The sequence below is a fragment of the Chenopodium quinoa genome, unplaced genomic scaffold (assembly GCF_001683475.1).
Source record: "Chenopodium quinoa cultivar QQ74 unplaced genomic scaffold, ASM168347v1, whole genome shotgun sequence".
NCBI lineage: Eukaryota > Viridiplantae > Streptophyta > Magnoliopsida > Caryophyllales > Amaranthaceae > Chenopodium > Chenopodium quinoa.
Window position 1 is genome coordinate 714167 of NW_018743292.1, and position 25367 is coordinate 739533.

Consider the following 25367-nt stretch of genomic DNA (forward strand, 5'->3'; position numbering starts at 1 on the left):
TAAATATTTGTAAGTTAAAAACAAGTGGAATCAATTGACCCTATTGCTTTGAACTTAGATCCGCCCGTGGTAGATTCCACTTTAACAGTTAAATTCGTCGTTTCCTGAATCCGAATCAAGAGTTATCATTTGATTGTTAAATAATGATTTCGAAATTTTGAAATGCCGTTCAATGAAGCTTGAGCTAAAAAATAATTCCTTGTAGTGTGCAGAAACACATTTCCAACGAAGAAGAGAAATAACAGGTAAACGAGGCAGTAATTCTTCGTCTAAGATTTCAGAAGGAATCTCGCTCCAAATGGACGCCATTGATGTTGAGGAACCTCGATTCTTGAGAAAAAAGAGGGGGACAGAGGAAGAAGGGTTTTTTAGATTTTTAAGGAAGAAGAATTAAGTGCGCCGTAAATGTGTGTCATAACAATATTAAAACTGTGAGTGTTAGTCGTTATAAGAAAAAGTTAGTTTGATTTGTGATCTTTTATAAATTTGGCTTATATATACTCTCATATTCATGTATGTACGCGTCCAATATTTATTTTAATTGATAATTTAGATTATTTATTTATTTTAATGATAAAAATTCCGAGTACATTGAAATGTTTCGTACGTATTTTCGGTGATTCTCTTATATGCGTGTCACCATATACAATCCGATTTACGTGCGTATCACCATATACAATCATATATGTATGTTGCGTGTTCAATAATTATTTTAATTGATAATGGGCAAGCCAACAAATTATCAATTAAATTTATGTCCGTGTCGCCCCCTATGCGTCTTGAAACATATATAGTTCCATTTTCATACGTGTAAACATTATAAAAACTTGATAATAATAAAATTTATAATGAGACGAATTTAACAAAACCCCACAAATGTTATTTCTTATAGATTAATTGAAATTTATAGTCAAAGTTTTTTAAAGTTTGACTCATTAATTTGCAATGGGACAAAAAAAATGGAGACAGGGAGAGTAGTTAGGTTTTATATTTTCTTATTCGCTAAAATTGAGTTGGCTAGCCTATTAGACTCTTTTAAATAATAAAAATAATGTACTTGTTCACACACGGTTCATGACACACTCTTGTACCTCTTGTGTCTTGCCTAATTGGCTTACATGTCAATCTGGCCTATATCGTAACTAGTATGTTCTATGCACTTCCGTTTTAAAAAAAATTGATATATTTTGACTTTTTGTATTATTCATCTATTAACCTTGCCTATGTGCTTATACTACTACAGAGTTAATAGACAGCTCAAGTTTATCAAATTTTTTTTTTTTTTTTTTTTTTTTGTAAAACTAGTATTAATATAGGGTAACTCTCTGTTTCTCATTGTAAGAAACAAGTTTTGTTTCTCATGGGGTATGTGTCAAGATTTAGGGCTCCCACTCATGACACATACGCGATTCCCACCAGTGAAAAATATCACATTATTTTCCAAAATGTCATTATGAGAAACAAAAGTGTTTCTCGTAATGAGGAATTGGGGCTCCCTCATTAATATATAGTTTCATATGAGCTTTTAATTTATTTTTTTTAAATACTAATGGTCATAACTCCATTAAATCAGTTTTTTTGTAGAATCATGATTCATAAACGCCTTAACTCCATTAAATTTGAAATCAAAAGGACATAACAGCTTTAATTTGAAATCGATCTTACAATTATTAAGAAGAGGTTGTTAAACCAACTCCACACGCAAAAGATGTAAACCAAAAGGTTATATACGAAGTATAACACATTAATAGATATGAATAAAATAATTGCACCAAAAAAAGACATGAATAAAATGAATTATTATAATTTATCTATTCTTTAGTTTCAAATCAAACTAGCAAAATTGGCGTTACACTTTACTTTATTTGGAAAATTTAGCAAATTAAAGGCCATGCATATATAACTTCTTACATTGAACTCACTAAAATAAAAAGACCCAAAAACTTTAATGGGTCTATATAAAAATAGTCACATCTATGCAGAGATTATTGTAGACTTCAGAAACTATATATATGTGTATTGTGTTACATAGGTTTTATTCATTCATTATTTATCCCAAAGTTTTATTCATTCATTATTCATAAACTATTAGTTTCAAATAGAGATGCTGTTTGGAACTCCCATAGCAGTAACACCAGGTTTAGAATAAGGCTTCAGCAATTCATAAGGCACAACACCTGCTCCATGTCTGTTCCTTAAAGCTTCATTAGCATTCCTTTCGTCGATGATCCCCTCCAACTCCTTTAATCGCCCGGTAAACTTCTCTAAAGCCGCCTTTATCATAAGTTCTGCCTCCCAACAAGGCTCCAATTTCTCACCTAAATATTCTTCTTCAGGTGAATGACCTGAAAGCACATCCAAAATTGCCATAACTCTAGTAGCCTGTATCTGAGATGGGAAGCATCCAAGGAGTGTATCCTCGGGTTTTTCGATGAAGTGTTTCCACTCCTCGGAAGTGGGGTCTTCTGTAGGCATCTTAGTCCTAGTGAGTGTAGGCCTATTAGGGAAGTAACCCGCATAGGCATATTGTCCAAAGTTGACAGCAGCATGGTGCCCTGAAGTCACCCATATTATAGTTGTGACAATTTGGATTAGGTCTTCATTTGTTTTAAGGCCCGGCCACCACGGCTCATCTTTCTTGTCTCCGTGGCCTAGGGTTCTTACCTCCGTCCACCAAGCTTGAAGCTCTTGATCCGATTCTACTAGCCCTGAATCTGTGTAGTAGTGATTCACATAATCCGCTACCCATTTCTTGATTATAGTCCATAGGTCTAAGCCATCATTCGCGTATGGATAATCCTCTATTGTTAACTTTAGTCCATGAGGTGCTGATGGATCTTCAACCGCCATTCCCCTGAAATTTACAACACAACATGTATGTACTCACATTTTATTACAAGTTAATTAAATTGATTACCAATTACCAATTATTTAAATTAATAATTAGCTAGAGTTTTTATTACATACCTACTAATAAGGTCGGCTGGTAAGGCTTCATGATCAAATCGCCACTCTGCTCCATAGATGACAGAGCTTAACTCCATTGCGTACTTCCCTTGTGAGAAGGATCTTTCGATTATACCACCTGCATTAATCAAAGCTACTCGAGCCAGGGCGTTGATCTCCATGGTATACCGGAAATGAGGATGTAACAACCTATATATTGGGTGCATTGCACTTAACTGACGATTTGCAGCAATTATGTAAGGTTCCGTGCAACAATGTGTTCTAAGCCTACATTTATCAAAACGAACAAAAATAACATAGTTAGCTTACATTCATGAATTTATATCTATTGATCAACAATGTGTTCTAAGCCTACATTTATCAAAACGAACAAAAATAATGTAGTTAGCTTACATTCATGAATTTTTTTTCATAGAACAAAAATAATGTGTTCTATGAAAAAAATTCATGAATGTAAGAATGTTTTTTCATTATCATATAAAAATAGCTAGACTTAATATAAGGAGATAATTAAAATCATATCCTCAAATTTGTGCAATCTTATTAAAAATAATTAATGAGAACGTAACGTACCAGTGACTAACAAGTTGATGATAGCCAGAGTCATGGGAAAGAACATGAGCCTTGGCAATCTTCCAAAGCCATTCAGAAGTGGCACAAGTTCCTGGGGTAAAAACTTTCTTCCATTGAGGTTTTCCATCGGATGGAGGCCGGGTTAATTCAATAGCAAGAGGTCTAAGTGTTGCATCGTTGTAGATGAACAAAGCTCGAGATCCATACAAAGTTGAACCCTTGAACTCCCTTACTTTGTTCACATAAGGCAAAAATGTATCATGGTAATCTATTATAAATAACCTCTTCTCTTTCAAAGCCTGCAATATACACGATTGTTACATCATATAGGAAGCTCGAAAAAAAATTAATTAAAGCTAATCATCATAAAATCAATTAATTAAGTAACCTGTTCAACAGTCATGGAGCCTTTTATTTGATTTTGCACAAGCTCTGTAGTCATAGCTGATTCGGGTGGGCCGTAAATGTTAGGGTCTAAGTTACTCTTTAGCGGCCATTCCTGCAAAATTGCAAGTTTATAATCGTTTCGTATGAGATCCTAAGCAATGAAATAGGCTAATAACCATATATATTTATAAATTGCTACTTTATGTATGTTAGTAACATTACTCACATAATTTATGTATAATACTATAATTCATCTAGTACTATATCTTATATTAATCCATAAACTATATAATATATAGTTTTGCATATCATACCGTAACACACTTGATGCTTAGAGGATTTAAGCCAGCAAGAGTTTGACGAGAGAACTCCTCATCTCTAAACCAACAAAACCTATCCCCTGTATATAAGTCAACCAATAAAAAAATAAATTAATTGGTTAGTGCAGAGTTTGTTCAAACTCGTCAATTAATTGTGTTTATTAGCTTAATATTAGAAAGTAATTAATGTTCATACGATCAAATATCTTGGGGAGCTCGAAACGAAGCACATTATCTTTTAAGTCAGAGACGCCTTTGATGATCCTAGGCAACACAGTCCGTAAGGACTCGTGTTGTTGTAACCCGGGACAATTGACTCCCTCGTTGTAGAGCGAGTCTATGGCCGTGAAGTATGGAAAACCGAGGTCAGGATCAATGAGCGCGGTCTCCAATGATGGTACAACAGCATGTAGCACCGAGTACACGGTTTTGAACCCGAATTGTGCATTCTTTAGCTCTGAAAATGTTTGGTCTCTAGGTACATATACACTGGAGGATCTGCTCTCCGAGCTTGGATCTGCATATTGTATATATATACTGCTGATATAAATTTGTGCAGAATCAAGTTTACAAGTCTAATGTACAAAAAATTATAAATTAGGGGTAATATGGTAATTTTAGCTAATAAATGAGGGTAGTTTTGTCACTCACCTAATAAATGAAGGGTTGCTTTGTTATTTCATCAATTTTTTTTTTAAAAATGTGGCTAATTTATATACAAGCCTGATTAACTAGATGTTACTCTTGTAATGAAATAATTATGATTTTACCATGGACCATAGTTTTTATTTTAATTGTTAGTTTGTTACTATACACAGGTATGTATAAAGGTCATGGTCAGAATGTTGAAAATAGTGGTGCAGTGATTGGAAGTATAAAAATAAAATACCTGTTTTAGTAGGAGGACATCCAGTTCTACAACTTCGAGGGTAAGGAAGATCTTTAGTACCACCCAATACCGGTCTTGTGTATTCGGGATTCTTGTCTGGAACACCAAGGTCATTGTACGTGTCGTAGTCATAAATTCTCTCGAAGTTCTTACGTTCGCCCTTTCCATCCCCTCGCAAAGTTTCAAGCTCTTTCTCCCTTAATTGTTTCAATCCAGTTGGTGTTTTTGATGGCAAGTACAACTACATACAATATTACATCATTGCAAATTGGTCATTACAAATCATACAATAATATTACATACGTGCGTTAGAAAATTATACCGCGAATTAAGAGTATTTAAACGATTAATTTAAATTAGACTCGTTAATCAAAAAAATTATGAAGTTTGTTCATTCTATACCTTATTAGTGAAGAATACTCTTTTTTCACGGTTGTCATATTTGGAGTGCACCCATGAATTGCAAGTAATTTGAACTGATTAACCAAAAGACGGTCCATCGAGTACGATTTCAGTGAGATACATCTCTCTGTGGTGTTCATTTTCAACAAGTACAGCACCTACTTCTCCAAATTCCGGCGGAATCTCAAAATTAGCTTCAAATTTCACCATTCCATCCTCTGCCTTTGAACGATGAGCGTATCCTTTGATTGTTTCCTTTTCTGATCCCGCATCTTCAAATCAATAATAATTAATTAAAGGCGTGCAATCTAATCTTTATACTAATTAAAAGATTAGAACTTAAAATTGATAGCATAATTTAAAATAATTATTTATGTGACATACTATTAAACTAGCTAGACCAAGGTAGCTTAGAACTATATGCATATTGATGTCAAGAAATCAAAAGGCATGCAGTGAGCATTATTATGCATGCGCCTCCACCATCAAATCTACATATTTGGTACATTCAATCATTTTTATGATAAATTGGGCTCAAGAATAATCAAATTATATCAATTAAGTAAAGTGTGTAAATGTTGTAAAAATCTATATAGCAAAAGTACTAAAAAAACTCGTACAAGAATTTCCCTTAATCTGTACGTATGTAAAATTTAAATCTGTCTTTGAAATTATTAGACACCCCTAATTGAAGTATACTTGTATATTAAGTTACGAGTAGTTCGTTCGTTGTTTTTATAACTTACTTGGTTTTGCCTCAGTACTAACAAGCTCCAAGAGGAGGGTTTTACCAAGCACATCAATAATATCATCAGCCCCTCGGCTTATGCCAATGTTGGTCAATAACCCACCAACAGTTGGTTTTACCGATATGGTGGCCTTGACTTTCACTGCTTGTTCACTATTTTTGGTTGCTAATGCTCGCACTCTAAGGCCACCGTTTTTAGCTCGGTGTGCCCTAGTTACAATACCATCACCATACAACCTTCTTGATAAAAATAATGCACCTACTGATGCATTATTTATAACCCTAGAGGAGTTTAAGAGTTTAACATAATTTTGTTCACCTCCTCCAACAAAGGGCTTTCGCGATAGATTTGGTGGTGGGATTGTGTTGATCACAACCGTGGATGTGCTCAACATTTTTATTATTTTTTGAAGCTAAGCTAAGTTGTTCAAAAAGAAGAAGAAGAAGAAAGTATATATTTTATTTTATATTATTTTTTGGATGATGGATATGGAGATGTAAGAAGTTTGTTGTGATTTATAAAACAAAGTTGATGAGGGCTTACAAGGAAATTCACTATATAACTTTTGAAAGATTAGCAATAATAGAGTGTTGCATTTTTATTGTTTTTGTTTACATGTGATAGATGTGATAGGTAGGGAAAAATGTCTAGGGTGAACAATCATATATGAGTGTTCAAGCCCCTAATCCTATTTATGACTCAATTTCATAAACCTTTTTGGTAAATTTTTGCTTAGTTGGTACTCACTTGTATCATTAAAGAAGTCGATCTATTAGTATCTCTAATTGCTATCAAAATGAAATATTTTTGTATAAGAGCATCCTTAATGATTAGCTACAAGTGATTTAATTTTGGCTTGCCACATCATCATTATTCTCAAACTACGTTAATTTAAGCTACAACCTCCACGATAACAAGCTACATCAATAAAATGCAAAAAAAAAAATAATCACATGGCAAAAGGAGAAATTATATATTGGACAACGCATGCATTGGTCTTTATGAACTAAGTTAGGTAGTTTCACCAAAGCAACAACTATTGTAGCTCAACATTGGTACGTAAACTACTAGCTCTAATAACTATTTATAAATTACAAGCTATGACCTCTTATCAACCATTGGCATGGGATGCTTTAAAATTATTACCAAGTTAGTACCAACAAGATTTAAATTACTAGAGTCATTAATGACTTTTTTTTTTTTGTTGAACAAAGAGTCATTAATGACTCGTAGTACTAGAGATTGAGAAGTTTTGTTAAAATGACTAAAGTCTAAATAAAGCAAGTAATTATTATGTATGTTAATTATAATTCTAGTTACTAAATTAAAAATAACAAAGTACATACTTATTTGTCTTTCTATTATTTTTTTAATGGATGCTAAAAAAAGGAAAGAGAATGTAATACAAAGTAGTAAACAACTATGCAAGTAATAAAATTGATACGTAGGTAACCAAAATATTATTTGCCACAATTGAAGCTACAATTTTTTTTTCCTAGTAGTTAAATGAGAAAGTGAATTGGTTGTTGGTGCAGTGGTGATTGGAACTGCACTTGGTTGGGAGGACTGCATATTCGATCCCCCGCAACAATAATTGGGACTTGACAGGGGAGTGGAACCTAACCACTCAAAACTGATCCCCAAAGGGTTAATTCGGGTGGAACACCAAAAAATAAATTAAAAAAAAATATTGAGAAAATGAACTTTGACTTTGATCACTAGATAAATAAGTAAAAAAATGATATAGTAGAGTTTGGTTGATAAAAAATTAGTATATTATTAAGATATATATTGGGCTCAATCATGAGTCAAGCTAGACCGGACCAATAGCCAGAAACGAGGCACACAGATCTTACATGAAACACGGTCTTCATCCATCTTTACATTATAATTGCCGTAAATATGAAAAAGAGAGAAATCATGCGAAGACGTATTTCGGACACATTATATTGATCTTACTATTGAAGCGCAGACAATAATGCAACACCATAAATGAGCATAAGTAATTAGATTTGGGTGCATAGTACAAGACTACAAGTGCAGAGTATGTGTTATTGGTGTGGTGAGATAAATTAGTACTTTTTTATTTGTGTTTTTCCGTGTTAAACATTTTGAGACAATGATGAAACCTATTTCACTCACTAACGTAATATACATTGAAATAAGAGTTACTACAGTTTCACTAGTTTATGCAAATATGCGTGATAAGTTTAGTAAAATAAGGGTCGGGGCTTACGGCTTACACCACTTTCTAAATAAGTTTAACGCACGGTGCTATTACCTAATTTGGCGTTGGATTCCCTTAGGCTTACTTAAATTTGGAAAAATTTACCAAAGCCATAACTTCAATTCATATCATTGAATAACTCACTAATAAATATAAAATCAAAAGACCCAACAACTTTGATGGATCGAGGTTGTTTGAACCAATAATTGCTCTTGTATTTGTAAGAAATTTATGGACCTAAATACAATAATGTTTGCGGACTATACGGTTACGATTGTATTTATATGCTATCATATAGTTTAGCCCAAAATTAAAGTGACCCATTTAGGTAATTATTATTGTTGGGCTTGTTACGTCTTTTATAGAGTATGGGTTTAGTTTTATGTGTGGAGGTCATTGGACCATTTCTAATGCATGATAGGAAGAGAGTCTTTATAAATAGACATCTAGGGTTATGGTCCCTTGTTGTGCGACAGCGGAAGCAAAGATCGAAAACAATAAATAAAATCAATGCAAACAATAAGAACACACCAAGAATTAACGTGGTTCACTATCAATGTCATAGCTACGTCCACGGACACCGAGATCAAAGATTTCACTATAAACTGCAAAGATTACAAAGATGAATCAAGTCTCTCTCTTGAATGGCTCTCACTCTGTCTCTCTTCACCCTAATACTAATATTAGGAAGTTTTTATATTAACCCCTAATTAAAAGATACTTGGGCAAAAAGATAATAAAAAGATAACTCTTAAAAAACCCGCAAAAACGCGTCTCCGTCAAATTCCTTCTCCGCCCGGTCAGACCGGGCAAGGCTTGCCCGATCGGGCGCAAGAAGCAACATCAAGCAATAGCCTTTGACGTAGACTACCCCCACCGCCCGGTTAGACCGGGCACGGCCTGCCCGATCGGGCAATGGGGATTGCTGGAATGCCTTAAGCCGCCTAACTGCCTACCCTCGCCGCCCGGTCAGACCGGGCACAGCCTGCTCGATCGGGCAGTGGGGGTTCTTCGCGCGGTCTATCTTCAGACTTCCTATCCTCACCGCCCAGTCAGAACGGGCACAGCATGCTCGATCGGGCACTGATGATTGCACGATTCAAGTCACATATTCAACAATCTCCACCTTGACGAGAACTCGTAGTCAGCAACACGATCTCATCAACCACATAGTGAAAAACATTTCTAGCCTAACCCGATGCAAAGCTCATGCATAAGCTGTGCATCCTGATAAGTCTCCAACCAAGACCCATCCCGATAAGCCTCCAACCAAGACCCATCACATACTCGTCTCCAAGTATAACAACTCATAATGCTCCACCTGCATCACAAGCCCCGGGCAAGCTCCACCTTTAGGCCAACATGCCTACACCAGGAGCTCCCCAACACCGCCCCTAAGGGCGTACTACATCACATAGTAATCGATATTTAGCAAGTCCAAGCAATGTTTGAACTTACTAAATGGAACAGGCTTAGTGAAGAAATCAGCCGGGTTGTCAACAGTCCCAATCTTCTTCACCTTAATCCTCTTGTCAGTACGTAAGAAATGATACCTGACATCAATGTGCTTGGTCCGATCATGGTGCACTTAATCTCTAGCTAAGTAAATGGCACTTAGACTGTGATAACTTGCTATTTGATATGATTTTAGGGTGTTTTTGAACCTAGTTTACTTGATAAAATTTGTGTTTTGGTTCATTTTTACTCTATTATTATGCAATTTTTGTGTCCTATGCTTCACCGGTTGATAGTGTTTTTGTTGAGATTCTAGGTTCAAAGACGACCAAATGAAGCCCATGGATACAAAACCGAGGTTAGGAGCAAGAAGATGGTTGAATGAAGCCAAGGAAAGGAGCAATATAGAAGAAAAGATGGAAAAAAGGGCTTAGAAGACCCTGCACGGCCGTGCCAGACCTTGCACGTCCGTGCAGGAGGTTCCAGAAGCAGCATTCTCCAAGGCCTGCACGGTCGTGCTTAATTAGGCACGTCCGTGAAGAAGAGGCTGCACGACCGTGCCAGACCTTGCACGTCCGTGCAAGAGTGCTCCAGAAACTTAGAACATTCTGCCAAGGCCTGCACGACCGTGCTTAAGTTGGCACGTCCGTGCAGAAGAGGCTGCACGTCCGTGCCATAACTGGCACGTCCGTGCAGACCTGCAGTCAAGCCCGATTCTTGTTTTCTCCGTCCTTTTTATTTGGGGGTCTTATAAATACCCCCTTTGAGCTCATTTGTACGGACTAGGCAGTTTTTTTAGAGATTTCCTCTTAGTTTGTAGTCTTAGAACATTAAATTCTCAAATCATTAGTTAGTTCTTAATTATTAGCTTGGAAATATTCAAATTCAACCATTGTAGAAGACAAAGTCCACCATTGTTGCTCACTTTGAAGCTTCATAGTAACCATTTCTTACTCATCTTTTCTAATTCTCTTTACTTTGTTGTTGATTACTTGCTTAATTCTTGCATGTTTAGATTGTTAATTAGCTTAATCCTTAGTTTGAACTTGTTCATGAATTGCTTAAAACCTCTAATTGCTTTAACCTCCATGGATTGTGAGTAGTCTAAATTCTAGGGTTTGGGCAAAACCCTCAATGTAGTCACTAATTACTTGTTGCATGTGCTAATTTGGTTGTTGTGGGATGTTAATTAGTTGAGCTTAAGTGGTTTAATTGCTTAGTTCTTGTATATGGCCATTGCTATAACTATTTATCCAAGCTTTCTCAACGAAGGATCGAGAGATGAACTTGAGTTAGCTCCCTTATGCTTGATTGACCCGAAATGCCATGAGAATAGGGATTACATGTCAAGGGAATGTTTATGTCATCGTGATTATGCTTTAACACTTGTTTTATGCTATGTAACCACGAGAGTAGGTTGTATTCATGATTCAAGTAATCCCTCTAGCTTGAGAGAGTAGTTGGGTGCTTTAGATGACTTCCCCTAATTTATCCCATTAATTTACCTTGATTGTTGCATGCTAATTGTGATTTGTGATGAAGTTGAGTGGTATAACCCAAGCCCTAGATTCCTCTAAATATTGTTAATCTCCTCTTAGTTTTAGTTAAATTCAATTAGTAGAAGTTACTCAAAACCAACCCAATTTCGACTTCATTTAGCTTATTTAAACGATAGTACTCGGTGGTTGATTCAACGCCTCTCTTGGGTTCGACCCTTTCTGTTGGAATATTTAGAGTGTCGGAGTGGAGCGTGCTCTACTGTTTGATCGCGCTCGCGCTAGCTAGGCGCGACCCGCGATGAAACCGCGCCAAAACCGCGATAAGTTTCTGGAAATCTGGCAAGTTTTGGAGGAGCGTCCGCTCCTCCAGGTGGCGCGCCCGCTCCTCCAGGTGGCGCGCCCGCGCCTCTATTAGGCGCGACCCGCGCCTAAATCGCGACTAAATCGCGTCAACTTTCTGGAAAATCAGAAAGTTGGGATTCCAGAAGAGGAGCGCCCGCTCCTACTATAGGAGCGCCCGCTCCACATTGAGGAGCGCCCGCTCCTCCTTGTGGAGCACCCGCGCCATCTGGTTTTTCGCGAATTTTTGACGGTTAAGTCTCTATTAAAGACTTGTTTTTCGATATAGAAAAAGATAGAACTTTTCTCTGTTATTCTCCCTAAGTAATTCTCCATTTTTCTCTCAAAAATCTTGCAAACTTTTGTGAGAAATCTTCTTGATTTTAGTCTTCTTTGTGAATTATTCATCATCAATTTGTTTCTTAGTGCAAAGAACAGTTGGGCTGACTTTTGTATCTCAAAGAGTATTTCCGGATCAAACCCAAGCACCATTGTGGGGGAAATTAAACTCTTTAGGAATGTATTCATACGCCTAAGTCAGTGTATCAAGGATTGAGACTCAAATGGTCACCAATTTCTCATTTTCATGTTGATTGTTAAAGCTTGGAGTAGAGGCAAGTATATTATCTTTCACAACTAGTGTTTTTCATTGTATTTTCTGTAATTCTTTAGTAATTTGGTGTTTGGTTGTAATACATTAATTTGTATTTGAATTTTTGTATAATTCATTGTCAATTATACATAGTTAGGTTTTGTTCCCACAATTGTTAAAGTAGTTCTTGTTCTAGAATTACTTAAAAACCTAACACTTTCTTACCCTTGCTACTAGTTAGTGAGACCAAGATAGGATTATATCTTTGGTAGGCTCGACGACGGCCTATAAGACTATCACAATATACTGTAGCAAAATCCTGTGCAATACCCAGTTCACGTACAAGACCTTTGAGACAAATAGACTCCTGAGCTGCAGAAGTCAAAGCCATGTACTCAGCTTCAGTAGTAGACAACGTAACCGAAGACTGCAGTGTAGACTTCCAACTAACCACAGAACCACCCAAAGTGAACACATACCCTGTCACGGACCTCCTAGTATCCACATTAGCTGCATAATCAGAATCATTGTACCTAGTCACCAAGCATTCCTTACCATTCCCAAACACAAGACCAATATCAGCTGTCCCTCTCAAATAGCGAAAAATCCTTTTCACCCCCTGCCAGTGTTCTCTTCCAGGTCGAGCCATAAACCTTCTTACAACACTAACAGCATGCGCAATATCCGGCCTAGTACAGACCATAGCATACATCAAACAGCCAACCGCGTTGGCATATGGAACTCTAGACATATAAGTCAACTCCTCCTCTGTCTGAGGTGACATAGACAAAGACAACTTACAGCTTACAGTAGTTGGTGTACCTATAGGCTTTCACTACGAGAAAACACCTTAATTACGATGGAAAAATTCCGTCGGTACACCTTATAAATCTGTCGGAAAGGGCTGTTTCCGGCGGAATACCGTCGGAAAACGTTGTCGGAGATCACTTTGTCGGAAAAAACGGCCATTTTCGTCAGAAATTCCGTCGGAAAACACTATTCCGACGGAATTTTTTCGTCGGAAGAGGTTTTTCCAGTACCGGAAAGTCCGTCGGAAATTTTCGACGGAATTTAAATCCGCCGGAAAATTCCGACTGAAATTCCGTCGGAAAATTTATTAGGAAAAAATAAAAATAAAATAAAAAAGCCCCACCCACAACCCCCAGCACCAGCCCACCCCCTGCCCCCTCAACCCAGATCCCCACCCACCAGTCCACCCCTACCCCCCCTGACTTACCCCCCTAACCCACCCCCACCCCCACCACCACTAGCTCCACCCCACCCCTGCCCCCTACTCCCCCTAACTTACCCCCTTACCCACCCACACCACCAGCAGCCCACCCCACCCCTGCCCTCTACCCCCTAACTTACCCAGACACCACACCCCACCCAGACACCCCACCCACACTAGCCCACCCCCACCACCAGCACACCACAACCCAGATCACCGCCACACAAAAGAAAAAAAAAACCGAAACAGATCTAATAAGCAAAATCAGCAAAACAAAATCAAAAAAAAAAAAGAAAACAAAATTGAATATACAAAAACAAAATCAGCAAATTAAATAATACAAAATTGAATATACAAAAATCAAATTCAGCAAAACCAAACTCATAAATTTAAAATAAAAGCCAAAAAAAAAAAACCAAATCACAAATAAACCCACGAATTCAAAATTAACTCACAATACTAAATAAAAATAAACATACCTTTTGAAATTTCATCTTTGTTGGGTTTAAATGGTCAAACTCGACCATGAAAATTCCAGATCTGGAATTTTCAAGATCGAGTTTGAACAAAAAAACCATAAACTTTGAAGGCATAAGGTACGGTGGTGGTGTGCGGTGAGCAACGTGCTGTTGGAGGTGACGAGGAGAGGAGATAGAATGAGAGAGGTGGGCGAGGAGAGGAGGGAGAAGGGCGAGGAGATGAGAGGAGGCAGAAGGGCGAGGATATGAGAGGAGGGAGAAGTAAAAACCAGAAGAGAAGGGAAAGAGGAGAGGGGGAGAAGGAGAAAAGAGGCGGAATAGAGGAGTGAGAAAATAGGAATGAGATCTGGCTTTTAAATGCGGGGTTTTTTTTTTTTAACCTCAATGCCGACGGAAAAATCCGTCGAAAATTTCCGTAGGAAGTTTGATATTCCGATGGAAAAATCCGTCGGAAGATTCCGACGGATTTTTTCGGTAGGAAATTTAACGTTCCGACGGAATAATCCGTTGGAAATCCTTTATTTTCCTACGGAAAATAATTCCGTCGGAAATTTCCTACGGAATAATATTCCGTCGAAAATAGACCTATTTCTAGTAGTGTTTGATTTTTCCATCCCAAAACGAGACAAAATCTTTTCAATGTAGCTTTTCTGAGTCATGAAAAGCTTACCTCTAGCTCGATCCCGGTAGATCTCCATACCCAAAATCTTCCTAGCTGCACCTAAGTCTTTCATGTCAAACTCCGAGTTAAGCAACTCCTTCAATCTAGTAATATCAGATTTATTCTTTGTGGCAACCAGCATGTCATCAACATATAACAACAGATAAATCATGGAACCATTTTCCAGCTTACTATGATACACACAGCAATCATATGAATTCCTATCAAAACCATGCGAAACTATAAAAGAATTAAACATCTTGTACCACTGTCGGGGGGATCGCTTAAGTCCATACAATGACTTTAGCAATCTGCAGGCATAGTGTTCCTTTCCAGGAACCTCGAATCCCTCGGGCTGCTTCATCAGAATCTCCTCCTCCAAATCACCATGAAGGAAAGCCGTTTTAACAACCAGCTGCTCCAGCTCAAGATCAAAGTGTGCTACAATTGACAATAACACACTGATACAAGTGTGTCGAACCACAGGTGAGAATATCTCCATAAAGTCAACCCCTTCTACTTGACTGAACCCCTTAGCAACTAGTCTAGCCTTAAAACGCACTTGCTCAGTTTCTGATAACCCTTCTTTCTTCTTGTAAATCCACTTACACCGTACAAGCTTCCTCCCTTCTGGTACCTTTACCAGTTCCCACACTCTGTTCTTGTAAAGAGACTACATCTCTTCACCCATTGCAGCAAGCCATTGCGCCGACTCACTACAACTAATTGCCTGTTTATATGTGGCAAGTTCAAATGACTCTACATCATCAGCTACACTCAATGCATAACCTGTCAACTCATCAACACAGCAAGTCCTTCCCTCCATCTCTTCAATCAATCTAACAGGCTTCTTGATAACTCGTTTAGGCATCTCAAGAATGGTGTCAGGTTGACTAGATGACCCCTGATTAGATTGCTCCACCTCCTCCCTAGAGTTAGGATGAGTTGGAGTAGTCTCAGGTTCAGGAGTACCTGGCACTGGAACATCAGCATCATCATCAATATATTGTACTCGAGGTAAATCAGCAATGGTAGACTGATGTACCTCAAGCACCCCATCTGTCTGTAATAAGTTCTCCCCTTCCCTTCTCAAATCAGAACTCTCAGTGTTCTTAGTTGAATACATGGTGTTCTCATAAAAAGTAACAACCCTACTAAAAATGACCCGACCCTCCGAAGGTGAATAGATCCTAAACCCCTTCACACCATTGTCGTACCCAACAAAACACCCCCTCTTGGCTCGTGGATCCAGCTTACCCTCACTAACATGATAATAAGCAACACAACCAAAAATCTTCAAATTTGAAAAATTAGGCAACTTACCACTCCAGATCTCAAAAAGAATCTTAAAATCAATTCCCGAATGAGGACCCCTATTAATGACATAACAAGTTGTTAACACAGCTTCACTCCAGTACCTCCTCCCCAGACCTGCATTGGAGAGCATGCATCGAACTCTCTCTAGCAGAGTCTGATTAACCCGTTCTGCAACACCATTCTGCTGTGGTGTCTTCCTGACGGTATGATGCCGACCTATACCCTCATCTGCATAGAACTGATTAAACTCGTCTTTGCAAAACTCTAGCCCATTGTCCGTTCGTAGCTTCTTTATCTTCTTTCCTTGTCGATTTTCCACCAAAGCTTTCCATTTCTTGAAAGCTTTGAAGGCCTCATCCTTTGACTTAAGAAACCTAAGCCATGTGTATCGGGACTTGTCATCAACAAATGACACAAAGTAGTGGTAACCTCCCATACCTTCAACTCTAGATGGACCCCAGCAATCTGAATGGATGTAATCGAGCACAGATTTAGTAATGTGAGCACCCTTGCTAAACTTTGACCTGTGTTTCTTACCAAACACACAATGCTCACAAAATTCAAGGTTGGCAACCTTGACTCCGGATAGAAGACCCCTCTTAGACAATAGCTGCATCCCTTTCTCCCCCATATGACCAAGCCTCATGTGCCAAATCTTAGTCATCTCCTAGTGGGACACCGATGCACAAACCGCAGAACTAGACAGTGTAACACCCTCAAAGACATAGAGGGTGTTCCTCTTGATACCCTTAAGTACCAACTCAGAACCTCTGTAAATACACAACTCCCCATCCGAAAACACACCATTGTACCCCAAATCATCCAGGGTACCCAATGAAATCAGATTCTTTCCTAAAGCAGGAACATGCCGCACCCTAGTCAAAGTTAACCTCCGCCCATCAACAGTCCTCAAACTCATGGACCCAATACCTGTGACCTTACAAGGAGCATTGTTACCAACTATAACCATACCCCCATTGCGAGGCTCATATCTATCAAACCAATCTCGACGTAGACTCATATGGAACGAACACCCCGAATCTAGAACCCAGTTATCAGATAAATCGCCAGACCTAGCAGAACTGACTAATGCTAAGTCTTCCTCTGAATTATAGCTCTCTTTCGGTTTTTCTTCAACTACAACAGCTTGGGGCTTGTTTTTCCTCACTGGACAATTAGCCCTATAGTGACCCGGTTCTTTACAGTAATAACAGGTTTTAGTAGTAGTTTTACCAGATCCATCCATGCCGTTACCAGCACCCGACCCAGCATTGTTACCCTTGTTAAACCCCTTTTTCTTTTTAGACTTCCCGGACTTAACAAACAACCCACTACCATTATCCCCATTATCACCTATAGCTTTCTGACGAAGTTCCCTAGTATGAAGTGCTGCCTTCACTTCTTCTAAGGTTAGTGAGTCTTTACCAACAACAAAAGACTCTACAAAATTCTCAAAGCTAGACGGTAGAGACACAAGTAAAATCAACGCAACATCCTCATCATCAATTTTAACATCTAAATTACGCAAATCAAGTAAAATAGAGTTAAGTTTTTCTAGATGTTCCCGTAAGGGAGTACCTGACTGCATTCGGAGGCTAAACAACCGCTGCTTCAGTAATAATTTATTGGTCAACGACTTGGTCATGTACAATGACTCCAGCTTCATCCACAATTCAGCCGTCGTTCCCTGATCAACAACCTCCGTGATGATGGTATCATCAAGGCTAAGTAATATGGTAGAGTGAGCCTTCTCTTCCACAACTTCTAATTGCAAGTCAGTCAATCCGTCTCCTGACCCCGAAGTAGTACTCTTTGGAGCCAACGGACGCCATATATGTTGTTGCTTTAACAGAGCCTTCATCTTAATTTGCCATAGCCCGAAACTATTTTTCCCGGTATACTTCTCAATTCTTATTATTGAATCTCCTGCCATTGTTTCCCTCAAAGAACTCTCCAAGGTAGAAACCTAAGCTCTTGATACCAATTGTTGTGCGACAGCGGAAGCAAAGATCGAAAACATAAAGAAAACAATAAAGAAAATCAATGCAAACAATAAGAACACACCAAGAATTAACGTGGTTCACTATCAATGTGATAGCTACGTCCACGGGCACCGAGATCAAAGATTTCACTATAAACTGCAAAGATTACAAAGATGAATCAAGTCTCTCTCTTGAATGGCTCGCACTTTGTCTCTCTTCACCCTAATACTAATATTAGGAAGTTTTTATATTAATCCCTAATTAAAAGATACTTGGGCAAAAAGATAACTCTTACAAAACCCGCAAAAACGCATCTCCGTCAAATTCCTTCTGCGCCCGGTCAGACCGGGAAAGGCTTGCCCGATCGGGCGCGAGAAGCAACATCAAGCAATAGCCTTTGACGTAGACTACCCCCACCGCCCGGCCAGACCGGGCACGGCCTGCCCGATCGGGCAGTGGGGATTGCTAGAATGCCTTGAGCCGCCTAACTGCCTACCCTCATCGCCCGATCAGACCGGGAACAGCCTGCTCGATCGGGTAGTGGGGGTTCTTCACGCTGTCTATCTTCAGACTTCCTATCTTCACCACCCGGTCAGACCGGGCACCGCATGCCCGATTGGGCAGTGAGGATTGCACGATTCGAGTCACATATTCAACATCCCTAGTAGTACAAACAATAGACTCTCAATAATATCCCATCAATAGAGAGAAAACTCTAGAGTGTGTATCTACTAGAAGGCGCATAATCAAGAAGGGACTCGATCAATTGTCATAGAATTAGGTACGCTTCCGCAATTAAGACTTACCGATTAATTTGATATGAAGATTTAAGTTTATTGTAGGAATTAATCCTAACAGTATTTAATGACAATAACAAAGTCTCATTAGTATTTTTAGATGTCATGTTGGTATAATTACTACACTGATATGAGGTCTAAATATACCATCAACAAGATTGTTGGTATTTTTAGACTTTATATTGGTACAATTACTATACCAATATGAGGTATATATGTACCAACAGACACTTGTTATTGTCATTTATGGCAATAATAATTATGGGCATGGATCGGACTTTCTCTTGATGGATCATAAAAGTAACACTTATGCAGAGATTATTGTAGACTTCATAAACTATATATGTGTTACATAAACTTTATTCTCTCATTATTTATCCTAATGTTTTATTATATTAATTAGATGGAGATGCTGTTTGGAACTCCCATAGCAGTGACACCAGGTGTGGAGAAAGGCTTCAACAATTCATAAGGCACAACACCTGCTCCATTTCGATTCCTCAAAGCTTCATTAGCATTCCTTTCGTCGATGATCCCTTCTAACTCCTTTAATCTCCCGTTAAACTTCTCAAAAGCCGCCTTTATCATAGGTTCTTCCTCCCAAGATGGCTCCATATTTTCACCTATATATTCCTCGTCGGGTGAATGACCCGAAAGCACATCCAAAATTGCCATAACTCTTGTAGCTTGTATTTGAGAAGGGTAACTTCGAAGAAGTGTCTCCTCAGGCTTTTCGAGGAAGTGTTTCCACTCCTCATCAGTGGGGTCTTCTGTAGGCATCTTAGACCTAATGACGGTAGGCCTATTAGGGAAGTAACCCGCGTAGGCATATTGTCCAAAGTTGACGGCTGCATGATGTCCTGAAGTCACCCATATTATGGTTGTTACAATTTGGATTAGGTCGTCGTTTGTTTTGAGATTCGGCCACCATGGCTCGTCTTTCTTGTCTCCGTGCCCTACGGTTCTTACCTCCGTCCACCAAGCTTGAAGCTCTTGATCCGATTCTACTAAGCTCGGATCTTTATAGTAGTGGTTCACATAATCCGTCACCCATTGCTTAATAATCGACCATAACTCTAAGCCATCACTAGCGTATGGATAGTCCTCTATTGTTAATTTTAGTCCATGAGGTGCTGATGGATCTTCTTCTGCCATTCCCCTACAAAATTTATAAACACAACAAAAAAATTTATGTATAAAAAATGAGTACAGTTGTAATAATTTGGCATTTCAAAGTTGGAGTTTAAACAAAATTATGTACCTGCTTATTAGGTCGTTTGGTAAGGCTTCATGATCAAATCGCCACTCCAATCCATAGATGACGGAGCTCAACTCCAAAGAGTACTTCCCCGGTGAGAAGGAACTTTCAATTATACCACCTGCATTAATCAAAGCTAATCGAGCAAGGGCATTGATCTCGGTGGTGTACCGGAAATGAGGATGTAACAACCTATATATTGGGTGCATTGTGCTCAATTGCCGATTTGCTGCAATTATGTAAGGTTCCGTGCAACAATGTGTTCTAAGCCTATAATTATCAAGTAAACAAGAAAACTTAGTTAGTCCAAAAGCTTATTGATCATTCAAATACTATATGTTAATGGACCAACTCAACCATAAGCGTAAACAAATGATTGAGGCGCAGGAATATATTTCATACTCTATCGCGCCCCCTCACATGAGAGCTCATTGGGTTTTAAGTGTGAATATAGCATGGGCCCCATCATACCCAGCGTTTAATATTCCACTTTGAAAGTAAGAGGGTAGATGAGATTCGAACTCATGACTTTTATGTCACGCTAGCTCTGATACCATGCTAGTGGACCAACTCAACCAAAAGTTTAAGTTGATGGCAGGAATATGTTTTGTACTCTATCACTATACTTAGTTTTGTTTTATAAAACAAATTAAGGTTAGACTATCTCTAGCTATATAATATAATGGTGTACAATGTATAAATTTAAATAAACGTACCAATGGCTAATAAGTTGGTGATAGCCAGAGTCGTGGGCGAGGACATGAGCCTTAGCAAGCTTCCAAAGCCAAGCAGAAGTGGCACTATTTCCCGGCATATAAACTTTCTTCCATTGAGGTTTCCCATTACATGGAGGACGAGTTAATTCAATAGCTAAAGGTCTTAGTGTTTCATCGTCGTAGATGAACAAAGTTCGAGATCCATACAAAGTCGTCCCCTTGAGCTCCCTTACTTTATTCACGTAAGGCAAAAATGCATCATGGTAATCTATTATAAACAACTTCTTCTCTTTCAAGGCCTACAATGCAATTGTTAATTTTAGTTAAAACCTCCGAAAATTTGTAGCACAATAAAAATAATCAATTCTAATGTGTTAGAGATATGAGATATCGGAAAATATATATGATATATTTTCCGATATCACATATCTCTAACAATATGATTTACCTCTTCGACAGTCATGGATCCTTTTATCTGATTTTGCACAAGCTCTGTAGTCAAAGCTGATTCGGGTGGGCCGTAAATGTTAGGGTCCAAGTTACTCTTTAGCGGCCATTCCTGCAAAATTACAAGTTTATAATTGTTTTACATAAGATCCTAAGCTATCAAATATGCTAATTATAATTGCTACTATATAATATAGTAACACAACTCAAAAAAGTATGTTGAATTCAACTAGTACTATCTTATAATATTGATTCATATAATCATATATAACTATATAATATAGTATAGTTTTGCATATCATACCGTAACACACTTGATGCTTAAAGGATTTAAGCCAGCAAGAGTTTGACGAGAGAATTCCTCATCTCTAAACCAAGAAAACCTATCCCCTGAATCGACATTAAAAAAAAAGACCTTGTTGGTTTGTTCAAATTCGTGGAATGTAAGAATATCAAAGGAATAAATATAGGAAAGTATAAGTAATGTTCATACGATCAAATATCTTAGGGACCTCGAAACGAAGCATATTATCTTCAAGGTCAGAGACAGCTCTAATGAGCCTAGGCAGCATATCCGGTAAGAACCCATGTTGTTGCAACCCGGGACAATTAACTCCTTCGTTGAAGAGCGAGTCTATGGCCGTGAAGTATGGAAAACCGAGGTTAGGATCAACCATCGCGATCTCTAATGATGGTACAACGGCATGTAACACCGAATACACGGTCTTGAACCCGAATTGTGTCTGCTTCAACTCGGAGAATGTTTCATCTCTAGGTACATATACACTGTTGGCCCTGCTCTCTGAGCTTGGATCTGCATATTGTAAATATTGCTTGTAATTATGTCTTAGTAAAATTTAATCAGAGTTTTAATGTTGTTTGGTTAGATAGTTTGCTGTAAAATTTGTTGAGATAATGAGATGTTATCATGTTTGTAGTTGTGACATACACATACATCTACTATAGTGGGAGGATTTAATTTGTGTCACATATTATTAGGAGCAATAATTTTGTCTAATAGTTAATTATGCAGCTATAAGTGAGGGATTGAAAAAATATATCATAAAATACAAAACTAACCATCTTTGATATTTTGTTGTATTGAAAGCTACACGCCTACTCGTAATACGTACTAACACTAAGCTAGCTACTTAATCGCTAGTTCGTTAAGATGTTTTTGGAAATGTCCTCAAAAGAAGACACGTAGTACTATACTTTGTACTTATAGTTTTATTTATGGTTAAAGGTTTACGAGTATACAAAATGATAAGCATGAAAGTTAAACTGTATAAAAAAAAAAAAAAAAAAAAAAAAAGATTGAAACAAATGGAATAAGTGGCCTTGGTACAGTGGTAGATACCTGTCTTAGTAGGAGGACGTCCTGTTCTACAACGTCTAGGGTAAGGAAGTTCTTTACTACCACCCAATATTGGCCTCGCCAATTCGATATCTTTATCTGGATCACCAAGGTCGTTGTAAGTGTCATAGTCGTAAATTCTCTCAAAACTCTTACGTTCTCCTTTTCCATCCCCTCTCATATTTTCAAGCTCTTTCTCCCTTAATTTCTTCAATCCACTTGGTGTTTGTGATGGCAAGTACGACTACAAATATATTACACCCTTGCAAATTAGTCATTACAAATTGTTGTACATTATTTCGAATGATAAGACTATATTAAATTACGCGAAAATTTATGTATTATGCACACCTTATTAGTGAAGAAGACTCTTTTTTCAGGGTTGTCATACTTAGCGTGCACCCATGAATTGCAAGAAAATTGTACTGAACCAAATGGCAACCCGTCGAGGAGGATATCGGTGAGGTACATCTCTTTGTGGTGTTCATTCTCAACAAGTACAGCACCAACTTCTCCAAATTCTGGTGGAACCACAAAATCAGCTTCATATTTCACTATTCCATCCTCGGACTTTAAACGATGGGCGTATCCTTTGATCGTTGCCTTCTCCACTCCCCTCTCTACACATCAATAGGGAAAAAATTAAATTTAATTGGACCTATTAGTGAATAGCGAGTAATTAAACAAAATAATTAGTACGTGAATGTGTTTCTTATCTTATCTCTGATTGCTTAATGCAATCTAATCTTATCTCTTCTATCCAATACCTTACAATTACTTTCTCTATTCGAAATCAGTCGTCACATTACCGTGTAGTATAAATGACTTTTGTGACAAACTATTAATCTAAAGATAGTACAGTATATCAAATTTATCCTTTGAGAGTTTGTATGCATGGTACTTGAGTAGTTGAGATGTACCCTTGTCGTATTCATTTCAGTAAAAATAAAGTGACTAATGTACCAAATATATATATATATATATATATATATATATATATATATATATATATATATATATATATATATATATATATATATGAAAGTGCAACACTGTAAAAATTAATTGGACATTTTTAGTAATTGAAAAAAAAAATTATTAATACCTGCGATCTTATCTTACCTTTAATGGCATAATGCAATCTAGTCCTATCTCTTCTATTCAATAAGTACCATTACTTTCTCTATTCAAAATCAGTTGTCACGTTTATGACTTTTTTCACAAACAACTAAAAAAAAATTGAACCAAAATAAAAACTAAAATTAGTACAGCTTTGTATCTGATTAAATATATATATATAGAGACAAAATAATCTATCTAGTTAAACACAAAAGCAAGTTTATTCTATTACTAAATATTTTGATTTGTTGGAACCATATATATAGTCAAGAAATCATCAGGGATGTTCAATCTTAATATTAGATTTGCACAATCGAATAATTTCTTAGAAACCTTGGTTGAGAATCAATCTTTAATTAAGGGTTAGTTGGAATTATATTACCTTTCTAATTTACACGGTTGAGTTTAAGAGCCTTTCCTAAAAGAGTATAAGGTGACTCTATCTAGCTTATATCAACAACCTTTGAGATTTTAATAATTGTATGCATGGTACTTGAGCAGTTGAGGTGTACCCTTTTCTTTATTAAAGTAATAAAGTCACAACCTACAAAAATAATTGGGAAGCAATGCACTGAAAAAAGGCACAGTAAAATTTTCAGTTAATCCGTAGTGTAGTCATTGGAAAACTATCCTTAAAGAAGTCTCAGGTCTCAATTCATCTATCATTGAGAGAGTCTTAGGCCAAGTGAGACTATTCAACATACACTAGTTTATTACTAGACAATAAAATGTCACCCTTCGAATAAGTCACGTTGTCACAAAATAAGCAAATCTATCACGAAACTAAATAGAGAATGCTCATCTAAGATAAGCGGCCTCTATTTGATTAAATAGAGAACGCCTATGTTAATATTTTCTTTAATTTTTATTTATTTTATACCATTAATAGGAGCTGTTATCTAAGATAGGCGTTCTCTATCTATATGAATAGAGAACGCCTTCTAAATGCGTTTTGTAAACCTTATAGGCACCATAGTTGAAGAACGCCTCCAAGGCGTTCTATATTGCCTATTTAAGGTGTTCTATATTGTTGATTTTGTAGTAGTGTAATCTATCACGAAATTATATTTTGCCTAATAAATCGGAACTTTTATCTAAAACGTACGAGTAAAATATAAATCGGTCTTTAAAATTTAAGGTAGTTTTTCTTTTTTACTTACTTTCTTGTGCCTCACCACTAACAAGCTCCAAGAGGAGGGTTTTACCAAGCACATCAGTAATATCATCAAGCCCTCGGCTGAAGCCAACGTTGGTCAAAAACCCACCAACAGTTGGTTTTACCGAGACGGTGGCCTTAACTTTCACAGCTTGTTCACTATCTGTGGTTGCTACTGCTTTAACTCTAAGGCCACCGTTTCGAGCACGGTGTGCCCTAGTTACACCACCATCACTACCATACAACTTTCTTGACAAAAAAAATGCACCAACTGATGCCTTATGCACCCTAGAAGAATTAAATAGTTGAACGTTATTTTGTTCACCTTTTTCTCCTAAAAAAGGCTTTGGTAGTAATAATAAGTTGATATTATTGGTGGATGTGTTCAACATTTTCTGGTTTTTTTTTTTTTTTTTGGTTAAAACTCTTAACCAATATTAAAGGGATA

At 37.5% G+C, this 25367-nt stretch overlaps 1 protein-coding gene and 1 pseudogene across 1 annotated transcript; both read right to left on the reverse strand.

Annotated features, from left to right (window-relative positions):
• Positions 1 to 1822: 1822 nt before the first annotated feature.
• On the reverse strand, positions 1823 to 7330 carry LOC110736161 (annotated as a pseudogene).
• Positions 7331 to 19103: 11773 nt separating this feature from the next.
• Positions 19104 to 25367, reverse strand: LOC110736162 (linoleate 13S-lipoxygenase 2-1, chloroplastic-like). The gene is made up of 9 exons (XM_021916312.1): positions 24924 to 25367; positions 22996 to 23264; positions 22648 to 22888; positions 21781 to 22101; positions 21592 to 21677; positions 21289 to 21399; positions 20841 to 21139; positions 20128 to 20394; positions 19104 to 20025 (listed from the first exon to the last, which is right to left on the reverse strand). The coding sequence occupies exons 1-9, from the start codon at positions 25309 to 25311 to the stop codon at positions 19266 to 19268; spliced, it is 2742 nt and encodes a 913-aa protein (XP_021772004.1). The 5' UTR covers positions 25312 to 25367; the 3' UTR covers positions 19104 to 19265.

Coding starts and splice junctions, on each gene's coding strand:
- LOC110736162 (XM_021916312.1), bottom strand. CDS start 25,311: ATGTTGAACACATCCACCAATAATATCAACTTATTATTACTACCAAAG. Junction 22,102..22,647: donor ACGTCCTCCTACTAAGACAG/GTATCTACCACT, acceptor TACAATATGCAG/ATCCAAGCTCAGAGAGCAGG. Junction 20,026..20,127: donor CCAAACGACCTAATAAGCAG/GTACATAATTTT, acceptor TAAATTTTGTAG/GGGAATGGCAGAAGAAGATC.